The sequence below is a fragment of the Eulemur rufifrons genome, chromosome 29, assembly GCF_041146395.1.
Source record: "Eulemur rufifrons isolate Redbay chromosome 29, OSU_ERuf_1, whole genome shotgun sequence".
NCBI classification, from domain to species: domain Eukaryota; kingdom Metazoa; phylum Chordata; class Mammalia; order Primates; family Lemuridae; genus Eulemur; species Eulemur rufifrons.
The window spans coordinates 16,690,242-16,704,509 of record NC_091011.1 but is presented as its reverse complement, the minus strand read 5'-3'; the positions used below and the strand labels follow the sequence as shown (position 1 = coordinate 16,704,509).

At 37.3% G+C, this 14,268-nt stretch overlaps 1 gene segment (V, D, J or C); it reads right to left on the bottom strand.

Moving 5' to 3' along the window:
• Nucleotides 1-801: 801 nt before the first annotated feature.
• Nucleotides 802-13,524, bottom strand: LOC138377077 (T-cell receptor gamma chain C region DFL12-like). The segment is given in 5 exon segments: nucleotides 802-1,332; nucleotides 3,885-3,920; nucleotides 5,953-6,012; nucleotides 6,276-6,605; nucleotides 13,481-13,524. Coding segments are annotated over 5 exon segments (603 nt in total).
• Nucleotides 13,525-14,268: the final 744 nt, after the last annotated feature.

The following is a 14,268-nucleotide window of genomic DNA, read 5'->3' as shown; positions in this document are numbered from 1 at the left end:
TCCCATCCCACCTCACCTCTCTGCAGAGAGACAAGAATAGAGATCATTGTCAGTGCTGGCGTGTGTGTGTGTGTGTGTGTGTGTGTGTGTGTGTGTGTGGCATCTACTGTTTCTAAGGCAGAGTTACCAACAATACAAGTCAATGCTCATGAGGACTTGCGTGTACCAAGCATTATGAACTCATCTAATCCACACAACAGCTCCAGGAGACAGGGCACTATAACTTCACTTTACATGAGGAAATTATGGCACATGGAGTTCAAGAAACTTGTCTGAGGTCACACAGATACTAATACCAGACCCAGGACTCAAACCCAGGCACTCTGGGACCCGTGTGCATGTGCCTAACCCCTCAGCCATGCTGCCTTCCTGGTGCTCATGCAGCTCTCATGAGGATAAGGTGAGGATGAGGAAACATGGCGCTGGGGAAACACTGGTTCAAAGCTGCGCACACAGTGAGAGTGTCATTAGATGGTGCCCTGTTGCCACTAGAAGGTCCCAAACCAAAAGAATCTGAATCAGGTGACCTTTAAAAGAAAAGCAACTGGGCTACTTAGTTTGGCTGTGGCTCCTCTTAGAGACAGTTCCCCAAGGGAATTCATAACCACTGTCTCAGGGAAAGAATGAGAAATGTGGTATCCGACCATTATTAAAAACAATAATAATTTCCTAGCCCGATTGCTATGTTGTTTCTTACCTTGGACTTTCAATTCAATTGCAACAAATTAAAGTGCACACAGACAAAGGTAGACTTCTCATTGTTTAAATTTATTGTTTGTATTTTGAAAAACAAAGCACAGCATTCTAGCTCAAAGAAGGTTGCTTCAGGGCATGGAAAAGGAAGGCTTTCTGGCAGTTAACTGGCTGGAGGGCACTGAGGGGCGAGGCCAGAAGCTGCCTGCTGTCTATAGTAAGGCTGTGCTGACCTGGGCTGGCTGGAGGCGCTGGTGGAGACTGTGGAGAGAATTGTGCTAAAGGCTGCCCGGGGCAACTCACTGTTGTTACAGGATGAAGTTTTCTGTTTGCCCACTGGTTTGAAAAACCATCACAAAGTAATGACATAATAGAATAATACACACAGGAGCTGAAATAGCCCAAATCCAGAAAGCAAACCCAGCTAGATCCTCAGCAGACACTTTTTGGGACAATAAACAATGAAAAGAAGATGGACCTATCGTGCCATGATCTCTTAGGATCTCGTCCCACTGCAGCAGACAGCTGTTCTTCTGACCAGACAGAAGGCGATGATCCCAAAATAGACCACACTCTTGAGGAGCAGGAGGAGGTAGGTGTAGTACACAGAGGTATTCGTGAGCTGCAGCCACAGTTCATCTAAGAGAAGCCATTGAATTAGTTTCATCTTTCTTTTGGCAGGCAAGGACATGCTAATGGGGAGGGGTTCCCAGGTATTTATTTCTGATGATCTACATTGAAGTGACATCTCATGACCAGAGAAATCTAAAAGTACATGTATACCACTACCACCAGCCACTACAAAATCAAAAGCAAGACGACTCATAATTCAGCTTGCAAGTGATTAACAACCTCTGCTGAATTCACTGGGAACATTCGAAAATATTAAAAAAATAAGGTTGCATTTTTAATGAACGAGTCCAATATTGAATAAAAATATTTGTTATAAATATGCTTTAGAATTTTTTCAATCTCTTCACCCTCAACATGTCACTAACTAATAATAATGGATAATATCCATTAACCAGTAAGTGTGAAACACTATTCTGAGATATCTGGATATAGATCTCTAATTTTAATTAATCTTTATAACAACGTATGAGAAAGACAGACAGACATTCTGTTCATTGCCATTTGCAAATACAGAAACTGAGGATAGTGAGAGAAAGAATTTGTCTCATGACATATATTTAGCAAAGGCCAGAACCCAGATTACAACCCAAGTAACCTGACTTTAAAGAACAGAACATATTCTAATCTACTAGTACTTGCAAGTGCAATGAACACCCCAAACATCAAAAGGTCGAACATAAATTTAAAGTTGAATTGCTGATATAGAAGCATCTGCGCCATTGCAAGTTGTGCGTGTGAAGAGATCTCTCCCTAGGAAGAGTGCAAACCAAGGAAATTTGGTGGTGTTTATAGCAAGAAAGGTGGAAGCTTTTAGTAAAAGGGCGTTATGAAAAAATAGCATAAAGTGGTTAATCCACATTCTCTGAGCTGTTTGGTGGTTGTGGCACACTCACCTGTCCTTCCTAAATGTCTCTCATTGTGGCTATATTATTGGTAACTGCACTTAATATCCTTTGAAGTTTTACAAGAAATATGTGATGTAAAGAAGTAAATAAAGGCTACTCAATGAGCCACAAGGCTGAGTGTCTTCCTGTGGAAATTTCCATTTTACATGCTCTGTCATCATAGAGTCAAACTTCAGAAACATTAGGCCTTGGTGAGGAAAGGTATCTCTAGAAGGGATGTGTTCATAACTCCCTGTGCTTGGTCAAGTGAAATGTTATTGCCGCCCCACCTTGCCAAGTGTGGCAGCTGAAATCCAGAGCCCCCTTGAGACTGGGGACAGAGCAAAGTTGAGTAGGGCTGGAGCCAATGCATGTAGTCACATGCTTTGTGCACAGATAGGGAGAAAGGGCCAGAAACCAGCACTGACTCTGTGCCTGCTAAATGAGATGCCCTATGTCAGACCTTTCACATCTGTGCCCTTATCGCTTCAATAACTGTGAGTTTGGTGTAGTTATTCTCAGTTGGAAGATGAGAAAAGCATTACTCACAAAATGTGAGTCATGAGCCCATATTCATGCAGCTAATCATTAAAAGATCTATGGTTAAATTCTAGTCTGTGGGTCTCTGAAGCCCATGTACCTGTCCACCCCCATATTATATCTGTGGTGTCTCAGAGCCCTGGCTTTGGAATTTATTGCTATGTGACTATATTGTAGAGAAGGAATAGAGAACTTAATAAGTGTATGAACACCTTATTCAATGGCCTGATTGGAAACCTCAGATCTAGCTGTGTGACCTGTGTAAGGGACTTAAATAATTTTACCTCCCTGCCCTCATCTTTAAAATGGAAGAAAAAAAAGCATTGTACCAACTCATAGGAGTACTATGAGGATTAAACAAGAAAATGCATGCAGAACACAGCCCAAGGCCTTCTCTGTAAAAACCACTTCGTAAGTCAGTAAGTACTAGTTCATATTATAAGCTTCTAGCAAGGACCAAAGACTAAAAACAAAACAAAACAAAACAAACCTAGAAGCAAGTTGGTATCATGTTTTACACGGACATTAATAAAAAAAAAAAAAAGACATGAAATGAAATCTGTTTGGTAAAATAGTTCAGAGCACATCACTGTACCCTCTAACTTACAGTCATCTCATACCCAAAGCAGCAGTTTGCTGTATTAATACGACTTTTGGGAAATAATTGACTAATTTAAAACATTGTAGTCAATCTTTTCTGCAATACCCAGCCACTCTGATTTTTCATGCCAGGAAGTTCAACAGTTAAGATGATCAGCAACGGCCGGGCGCGGTGGCTCACGCCTGTAATCCTAGCACTCTGGGAGGCCGAGGCGGGTGGATTGCTCAAGGTCAGGAGTTCGAGACCAGCCTGAGCGAGACCCCGTCTCTACTAAAAATAGAAAGACATTATATGGACACCTAAAAATCTATATATAGAAAAAATTAGCCGGGCATAGTGGCGCATGCCTGTAGTCCCAGCTACTCGGGAGGCTGAGGCAGTAGGATCGCTTGAGCCCAGGAGTCTGAGGTTGCTGTGAGCTAAGCTGACGCCACGGCACTCACTCTAGCCTGGGCAACAAAGTGAGACTCTGTCTCAACAAAAAAAAAAAAAAAAAAAGATGATCAACAGGGAAAAAAACCACAAAAACTTACCATTTTCATCTTGCACACAAGGAACAGCGGTGACAACTAGATGAAATGACAGTAAGTACTAGTTAGTTGTTCATGTCCAATATTTGACAGGATGTGTACGTGTATATGTGTGTATATATGTGTATATAAATAAATACATATAAAATCTATCAACAGAGAGACAGGAGGACATTCATTAAAAATATGAGCCCCACAGTTCCAGAAACAATTGGTCTGATTCTATGTAATTCGGTAGCTCTTATTCATATATTATGTTTCTGTACATGAAGATGATGAAGTCATGAAAGATACATTTTTTTCTTTTCTAACACAACTGAAGTATAATATCCAAGACCATCTGGTTTTCCCACTGTATGCATTGCTCCTAGCACATGGCTTGCCACAAAGTACATTTTCAATAAATACTTGTTCAATGGAAAAATATAAAAATATAAAGAACGAATGTGAGCTTTACAATCTTCAGCACACATGGCTAATGTGAAGTATTACTACCAAAAGGAATTTTTAAATCCCAGAATTCACAACAGAAGCTTACATATTTGAAGGAGTCTGGTTCAGGCAAATTTCTTGTCTAGGCAGAGGAAAGCAGCCATACCTTTCCCAATCATGCACATCCCCAATATTCCCACTTTGTGCACATGTTTCTGGACATAGTGACAGCAACATTAATAAAAGCTGTTGAGCGATCATTACTGTGCCAGGCACTATGTTGAATGCTTCACTTAAGTGAGTTGTATTGTGGACGGCCCCGTGTGACCAAGGAGAAATGGCATTTAAAGAGTGTGGGTAACTTGCCACCAGCCATGCCAGTGACAGCAGAGCCAGTGTTCCAAGGGTAGTTGTTCAGGGTTAAAAGAAACAGGACATGTGGGAAGTACTGTGTAAAAATAATCCATAGAGGAAGATAGAAAATGAGTTGTAGAGAGACAATATAATTCCACCATTGTGTACTAAGAAAATCTCTTCTAGTGTCTGAATTATTCTCGGCAAATGGCCTGGTTTATCAAAGGAGCCTAGCATTTCAGCGCAATTCTTCCTGGGGATAGAAAGATAGTTCTCTGAATAAATCCTGAGGTAAAGGTTGAATTTATCTACAATGTTTTAAAAAAAAAAAGGAAACACATATGCAAACACAAAGTTTTTTGAAACAGAAGAAAACAAGAGTCTCATTGGTTGTTTTAATTTGTTATTTTTCTACTAGGTGTGTTCTTGTCCATGTGGATATGATCTCATATGCAATTTTATGCATTCAACAATCAATGAGAACTTTTTTGTGTTCTCTAAAAAATAGATTTAAGGTCTAGGTTTTGGGTAAGTCCTAAGAATGAAAATGTTTGTATACCATGATTGGGTGTTCAAATATCTTCAAGCACTCACTTTAATGGATCTTAAAAGTCTTTTTCTTTTCCTGATGGTTATTTTATTCATTCAAAGATAAATGAAAATCACTTATCTCCATGATTTGATTGTGGTACAAAGAATAAAGTAATAATTCCTGAAAATAAAATTTATATGTGTATCCTAAATTTTCTGTTTCATCAAGATTGGTCACAAGTGACCTGAGTGATTAGGAATAGAGTACATTCTCTTCACTGTAATGCAGCCTCCTTGGGACAGTAACTCATACTAATCTATTCATCCACATCTCCACTAGGGTTGGCATACGCTAGCAGTGAAATGAACGTTCATTGAGCTGCATTCACCAATGACAAGAAATACATTCATTGGGAAAATGGAAGTGTGGTTTGCACACGTTAGCCTCAGCAATCTTTAATTGTGAAATTTTACCTTATGGTGTTATATAAAATAAAAATCTGAAAAACCCAAGGCCATAAAACTGCAGCAGTCAAGGTTATTCTGTTTTTTGATGAGCTACGCTCTGGCCTCTTCAGGAGAACCCACTTTTGTCTATTATGAACTCATTGTCTGTAGGTTAAACTTCATGTGTAGCAAGATTGAAGTGAGTTACTTTGCTTGCCTGATAGAACGTGTCTGAAAGATGCACAATTGTCCTTATTTCCCAATGAAGTAAAGTCATCAAAAATGGGAACTATTTTTGAGCACTTACCATGTCCTAGGTTGCTAGGTGCTGTTGGGTATGTTGTTTCATATAATTCATATGACAATCCTAAAGAAAATAACATGAATTTATATTTTGGATGATAAAACTGAAGCTGAGAAAGCTTAAGTAAATATTTCAATTTTTTTTTCTTCAAAGCCTATACCATTTTAATTCTACAGGGAAATAGCAGGTCATTTATACTACCATTAAATGTAACAAGATTTAGGAAAGATTTATATTTGTTTTTTATTAATTCTAACAGAAAAGGTGGGGTATTCCCTTTCCAATAAGTATTCTGGGAAGTTGCATTTATATTTCTATACACATACCTTTCTTTACTGGAGGAAAGAGAATCTCTTGATCAGCTCTTCCTCTGTTATTCTCGTGTTTGACGATACACAGGTGCTCTTTATCGAGTGACGTTTCGGGCACTGTTAGCCAGCTAAGTTTCATATATGTGCTGCCAGTCTTCATGGTATCTCCCTGCTGGGATTCCAGGATCTTATTGCCATTCTTTTCTTTCCAATACACGCTAATAACATCAGGGAAAAAATTCTCAAGAAGACAAACATGAGTTCCGGCCTTATGGAGATTTGTTTCAGCAATTGAAGGAAGAAAAATAGTGGGTTTCGGGGAAACATCTCCATCAAGGTCTTTATCTGTGCAGGGGAAATGGAATACCAATTAAACAAATTATTAGGGTAACACACACATTGCTTGGTTTGGAACAACCTTGTGCCTAACAATAGGAAGAAAAGTTGCCATTGAATTAGCGCCCACGCCCACGGTGTCCCTTCATCTGCAATAGATTGCAAAGATATCATTGTGTTTATTTTACAGATGTGAAAATAAGATCAAGAAATTAAGGAACTTGCCAAAAGTCACAGCCCTCAAGTGTCAGATCCTGGATTCAAACCTGGCCTTTGTTCATTCCACACGTGTTGTGATGGAGTATGATTTTGAACTGCCTCATAACAAGGCTTCCAACATCCATGAACACACTTTTTGAAATTTCTTTTGTTTCATCACAGGGGAGCATGCTTTCAAGGTGGATGGCAGGGGGAGAGGGGAGGAGACAGGTAACTCTAATAATCTCTCCACAGATGAGAATCTGGTCCCATCTAAAGCCCTTTCTTTCCCATCCTGTGTAACTTATGTTCTCTTTGACCAATAACACACATTCTCATGTTCTGCAATTCTATGTAACCCCACTCTTCATTTAACTGATTCTGAAATGCACCGTTATTTATTTCCCTTATGAAATAATGTCAGGAGGAAGTTTTCCATTTTTATTTTTAACAATATGCACTCACTTGTTTTAATGGGAATCTACTTCCACATGCATTTGCAATCAATCAAGTTCACTGTTTAGCTTCACATGTGTGTCTCATAAGCAGTTCTGAAGCCCTCCTAGTGAATTCCTAACTTGATATAACATCTCACTTCACATCTGCATCCCTCCAGGTTTCTGGATGGTGTAGTATTTAAGAAAAGAAGAACTGGATTTCTCACTTGAGAAGAAAAGGGAAAAAATTCTTGATGGTTTATGCCTGTGTGTCAAAGCTTCTGAATTTTATGGAAAATCAGTAAACATATACATACAGTAATATTGATTTTTTAAGCATGCTATAAATATGATTAGGTCATAATAAGCTTATTTTAATTTCATACATTGTACTTTTAGTGTAAATAGTATTTTATTTATTACACTAGTAAGACTGTGTATTACTCCAACCGCATACTTTGTTTTTAATTTAAAAAGCATATTATGAAAGATAGGATTAATTTAAATTTCATTTGTTCATTATATTTATATAATTTTAGCTTCCTGTTAATATGTTAACAAATCTAATTTTTATCTTAACCACTTGTGCTTCTCCATGGGAATGCTTTTGATTCATTGTGCTACAGAAACTGAAAATCAAATGATGAACTTGGAAATTTCTGTGTAGCACCACAGCATTCATTGTCTCTTGTCTGTATTCCTTAGCTAGATTCTTTAATTCTTTTTTTTCAGGATAAAATGAATCTCAAACTTTCATAATATTCTCACTGTAATAGTTAACTAAGCATTAAATAGCATACTTGATTACATATGCTTAGTGCCTAGATCATTATGTTACACGATTTTATAAAATATTACTTTTAAAATGTACTTATTAAAAAAAGTTTTCATGGTTAAAAATTTACTCATGATGCATAGAATGGCAACCATTCTATTTATTTGAATACTGAATGGAATTCATATATTTTATTTATTTTATTTATTTTAAAATACAGACCTGTCCAATTTATTTATGTACAATCATTTACATAATCAAAGAATACATTTGAATTAAATTGCCTAAGTTTTTTGTATTTTATTAAAGTGAAGCACTATGAATTCCATAAAAATATATCAAATATCAACTAGAACTTCAATTGAAAATATGCTTTTAAAATCTATATATGACTATTGATATGTGTTCTCTATTTCTTGGGTTTTACTTTCATCAAATAAATAGTTATAGCTATTTAATATTTCAATATGTATTTCAGGTTTATGACAAGTTTCCAACTATATTTAACTGATTTTATATATTGACCATTTGCTGTATACATTTAAACTTTTTTTTGAAAAATACAACCAGGGCCGGGCGCGGTGGCTCATGCCTGTAATCCTAGCACTCTGGGAGGCCGAGGCGGGTGGATCGCTCAAGGTCAGGAGTTCGAGACCAGCCTGAGCAAGAGCGAGACCCCGTCTCTACTAAAAATAGAAAGAAATTATCTGGCCAACTAAAAAAAAAAAAATATAAAAAAAATTAGCCGGGCATGGTGGCGCATGCCTGTAGTCCCAGCTACTCGGGAGGCTGAGGCAGTAGGATCGCTTAAGCCCAGGAGTTTGAGGTTGCTGTGAGCGAGGCTGATGCCACGGCACTCACTCTAGCCAGGGCAACAAAGTGACACTCTGTCTCAAAAAAAAAAAAAAAAAAAGAAAAAAAAAAAGAAAAATACAACCAGAAGCCTAAATTTATGGAGTATAAATTTTAGAACAAATAAATGTTGGTGTTAGAGATGACATCAATTAAGATAAAGGCTTAAGATTTAAAGTACATAGAACAACAAAAACCAAACATTTTAATGCAAACTTTTCCTGCCAACTAATGAAAAGTTCTGCTAAAGAAAAACAAATATCTACTTCTAAATTCCTTTTTTTGGGGGGGGGGCAGGTAGAGAAGAGGTATCCCTGGTGCCCACGCTGGTCTTGAACACCTGACCTCAAGTCATCCTCCCATCTCAGCTTCCCAAAGTGCTGGGATTGCAGGAGTAAGCCAATGCACCCTGCCTGAATTCCATTTGCTTTTTTTTTTTTTTTTTTTGTATGTGAGTGGATGTTAAGATGAACTTTCATTTGAGCAGGTAGAAGTACCGCAGAGTCTTCTGGAGAACCTCTGCTCTATAAATGTTATTGGCTGAAAACAACTCTCCACAGTGGATATCTACAGTGCTCTCTTTACATTGGAATCTGGAGAATGTTTCTGGGGCACCTACTAGGTGTGCCAAGTACTTTATTCACACTATCTCATTCCATTCTCATACAGCCTTGCTGGTTCATGCTGTTATTTCATTTTATGGATTAGAAAACTGAGGCCAGAAAATAATCATCCAAGTTAACTGAGCAGTAAGTGGTGGAGCTGGAGCACCAGCTCTGCCTGACTCCAAAGCCCAGGCTCTTTCACACACCTTTGACCGACAGAGAAGGACATGGGTCCACTCGTTTAAGTCTATCATAAACTTAGCTATAATAATAGCCTTCGTCCCAGGACAAAACACTTTAATGATATCATCACATACCTTGTACATGAGCATGTTAGAGAGTCCACGTGTACACAAGCCAAATCCTATTACAATATTTGCACAATGTCGTCTGTTTTCCTTTGGTAGAAGCGTTTGTTTTAAAATCTCTTCTAAGATTTCTACATCAAATCCCCATCATATTTCACTTTTTTCTAAACATTCTATTATTCCAATTCAATCATTTCTTGCCTTCCCTCTAATATCTTAGAAATATTATAGTCTTCCAATACCTACCTGTGACAACAAGTGTTGTTCCACTGCCGAAGAGTTTCTCATAATAATTCCACAATGATTCAATCCATATCAAAAACTTTAGACTAATATAGTTTCCTCGAGTTCTTCAAATCCTAGTGGCAATATGAAGGCTTGTGATTCTCAAGAGACCAGGGTTCTGGTCCTGGTTCACTTTGCTTATAAGAAGTTCTGTTGCTGAACAAATCAAATAACTTAAAGCTTTTGGTGTTCTATTTATCTAAAAACAATGGTGTGCATGTAAATCAACTCAACATCACTACCAGCACTGAAGTGAGACCAAAATGAAATAAGATATCAAAAGCAATTTTATTAAAATGCTATAGAAATATAAGAGGTTATGATGATGGTGATGATGGCAATCATTATCATTGTTATTATTAGCAATTTGTTTGCTATGATTGAGTTCCAACATAACATTTTAATCTCATAGGCCCAAATCTCTTACCAATAGAAATTCAGCACTTTGGAGTTGCAGTTAGATTCATGGCAATTAAGCAGGAAAAATCATTTCTTGGTCCCTCCATCTGCATGCTGTTTTGCCCAAACATGCCTGGGATTCTCAAAGCTGTCGTCTCAGGATATCAGCTTTTTACACACCCAGGCTCTAATAGGCTACCATTTGTCTTATCTGCCGTGTTCAGACAATTAAAGACACACCTCTTAAAGTCTAATATCCTCAGCCAGTGTATGGAAATGCTGCACTTGTATTGTCCAAAACAAATGGCTCTTTTCCTTATTAGCAGCAAAACATATTTACATTCTAAGCTTTCACTAAAAATTTCAGCCCAAACTGACTTCTATCCAGCTCATGCCAAAGTCCAGGTTGAAACTCCTTACTGGGCCCTTCCAGGCAGAATGGCCAGAGAAGTGGCAGGAGGCCTGGTCCTCAAATCCGTCTTCGTGTTGTCACCTTAGATCACTAAATGTTATCTGCATGACCTTATCTGCCTAGTGTCCCCATCTGTTCATGACATTAAGTTCCACAATGCCCATAGCACTCATGCAGCGGTAATATACAATGGATTTGTTTAAAAAGCATGTCTTCCATATTCCAAAATGGATGCTGAAGGTAATGTCCACTTTTCACTTTCCTCCTAAAAAAATCAGGCATTGAAGTCTTTTTTTAATTTTATAATGGGGAAAAAGTATCATCTTTGAAGCTTTGGTGTGCTTCTTTTAGTTAGTAAAAGTATCTATTCCTGTTATCCCACCTTGAAGCATAAAATTTTACCCTGTGCTTCTCACTGGATAATCATAGGACTTATTTCCTCTCCTTTCCTCAGAGCTTTTGATCTGTTTTTGTTCAGTGGTTTAACTGTACTTGGGTTTTTTATTTTAGGTCTTCTCAAATAGATTTTGGAAATAGGCAGCTTAAAAGAACAATAAATAATTTGTGCATTATAGCATGTTTCTCTTTCAACCCCAGAGGTTGACTGTTTTGGGACACCTAGCTCAGGTAAGATACAGGGATGGAGAACACTGTTGCAAATCTGAGCTCTGTGATAGCGACACAAACATGCCCAATTTAAACAGGCTAAAAGTGCCAAAACGTAGGATGAGGCTTTCTTTTCCCAAATGATCCCTCACAATACAGAGGTTGCCTTATGGTCCAGTCTTTGTGTAACGTCTTATATTAAAAGAAGCTGTTATAACACTCAGCTTTGATCCAAAAATACCACCCAGACAAGATGTCAACATGAAAAGAACTCAGGTAATGCTAGTTTGGGAGATAGCACTGGTAAAAGAAAAAAAAGCAAAAGAATGTAAAATGGATTCGGTAATTATTACTTGGGGCTAAAGTCTCTGCAGTTTATACTTACTTCACACATATATGAAATAACAGAATAAATGGAAAAAATGTTTTCCTTTTATTTTGTCAGTAGATAATTGTTTCCTGGGATACAATATCCTGGGACATCATCATACTGTGATTCTAAAATGAACACTCCGACCTGAGGTGACTTAGAAAGTTGCTCTAAGGTAAATGTTTTAAATGCATATGAAGAGTCTGAACAAAATTTTTAATGAAATATAAGGACAAAAAAGCCATATTTTCTCAACTCTATATTTGTATTGATATAATTTTTAGTTTTGTAGGTACAATCCAATTATCCTACCTAATGCCATTGTGGTAGGTAACTTCCATTTTTAATTTCATATTAATTCTTACAATATCCACATGAGATAGACAGTCTTTATTATCTTCTTTGTACAGATCAACTAAAAATCAGAAGTTTCCAAATTTGCTCAGTTATTGACTCAGTTAAGGACATTTAAAAAGAATGTTCATGAAGTAGTGTGAAGTGAAAAAAGCCAGATCCATTCTTGTCTGTCTAGTATGCTCCCAACTTTGTAAAACAAAAATAAAAAAATGCATAGATAAAATGATTGAATAAAAATATAACAAAATTATAATGTTGATGAGTGCCAACACTGTATTTTAATTTTTTTATTTCTGAGTATTTCCCAATTTTCTATAATGAGCCAACATTTTCATAATTTTAATAAGGCAACAATTGGTTAATCAAAATGTACTTGCTAAAGGGCAGTGCCATGGAAAGTGGTAGCCCCAGGAGTCATAGTCCAGAACCAAAGTCCATACCTTTTGCTGCACCATGTTTTCCTAAAAATCACTTCTCAGTGAACCTAAGAATAGTATCTGTGTCACCATTATTCAGGGGAATGGCTAGAATTCACATTGACTCAATTAGACAAAGAAGGATCAGAAAGTCACTTCTCAGTTTATGAGTTCATTTTTTCAAATGATCTCTACCACTAAGGAAACCAAAATAAATAAGCTCTTTCATTTTTTTCAATGCTTTATCAGCTGTGTGACGATTCTCTGAAAACTTTCATATCAGTGGATCTAATAGGCTAGGGATATCTTTGTAAGGTGCTCATCCTCAGCCACCCAAAATTGTATCTTTAAGGCCAAGGAGGAATAAACAAACTTATTGAACTGAATTAAAAAACCACAACGACAAGAACAAATAAATGTAGCTTATGTCACTCTTGAATATGGCCACACACTGAAATATTCTGACATTGAATATTAACCATCCTGTGACCAAATCACTAAATATTTAATCTTTCTGTGACCAAATGACAAGTCTATCAGATAATTTTTCATTTTTTCCCATTATTTTTGGATTTGAATAAATGAAACATAACCTAAACTTGTTTATAAAACTTTCAGCAGAGAGACACCAATGGGACGCAAGGTCCCCATCCTTTAGGGATCCACAGTGACTCCAAGCTCCCTGTTAAGGTCTCCCATGCTAGAGCAGGAAGAATCCGGCCTCCTAAGACCTGGACCAAGTCATCCCACCTCTCTGAAGATCCCACCATGATTAGTGACCAAGCCAGGAGGGAGTTGTGAGCCAGCACCCACATGCCTGCCTCTCCTCCCTACTTTACACTGCAGAAGTTATAGAAAGCATACCTGTCACGATGAGCTTTGTGCCAGAGCCAAACATCTTGATATATCTGCTATTCATTTACCCACCACCTGAAAAGCCTTTATAAAAATCTCTTTGTGTCTGCTTTACGATTGAACTGATATTTTTTCAATATGTATATAAATGCATAAAAATTGGCCCTGATGACATTAAGCCAAGACAGAGCTCAAACAAAATCACAAGAGATCTGAATACAATCAGGAATTTAAGAATGGACCCCACTTTGCCTGGGAAGTTTGAGTTCTATCTGTTCTCTTCTTCCATCACACAGGTTGGAGAGTCTGATTTTACCTTTTCTCATGATTTTGCCTCAATCTTCTAAGTCTCCTCCCTTAAAGGGTTTTCACATATGACATAAGTTCTTGTTCTAGTGTGTAATTTAGAGTAAATTAATATAGCCTCAATTTTTAAAGAGAAACAATAATAGGAGTCTCATGTTTGAAGACTTAGTAAATATATAATAGGTATGATTTATAGGTTTCTCTGTGATTCATTTCTATGCAGGAATGAGTATCTGGATTGATTTTAAAGTAAAATTTGAAAAATCTTGAAAATTTCTTTGAAAAATCACTATCCACAGTGGGCAACTCCCCATTGATAGTAGACAAGATGAGTTGTTACAGAATATGAATTCTGAATGATGAACTCTTAAGCTATTCACTCATTGCTGCTGAAAGACTGCTCCTTTTTTGAGTTGAAAAATACCCTAACAGCTTCCAGGGCATTGAATTAGTATCCTAAACTTCCCACCAGATTATCCTAGGAAGCTCTG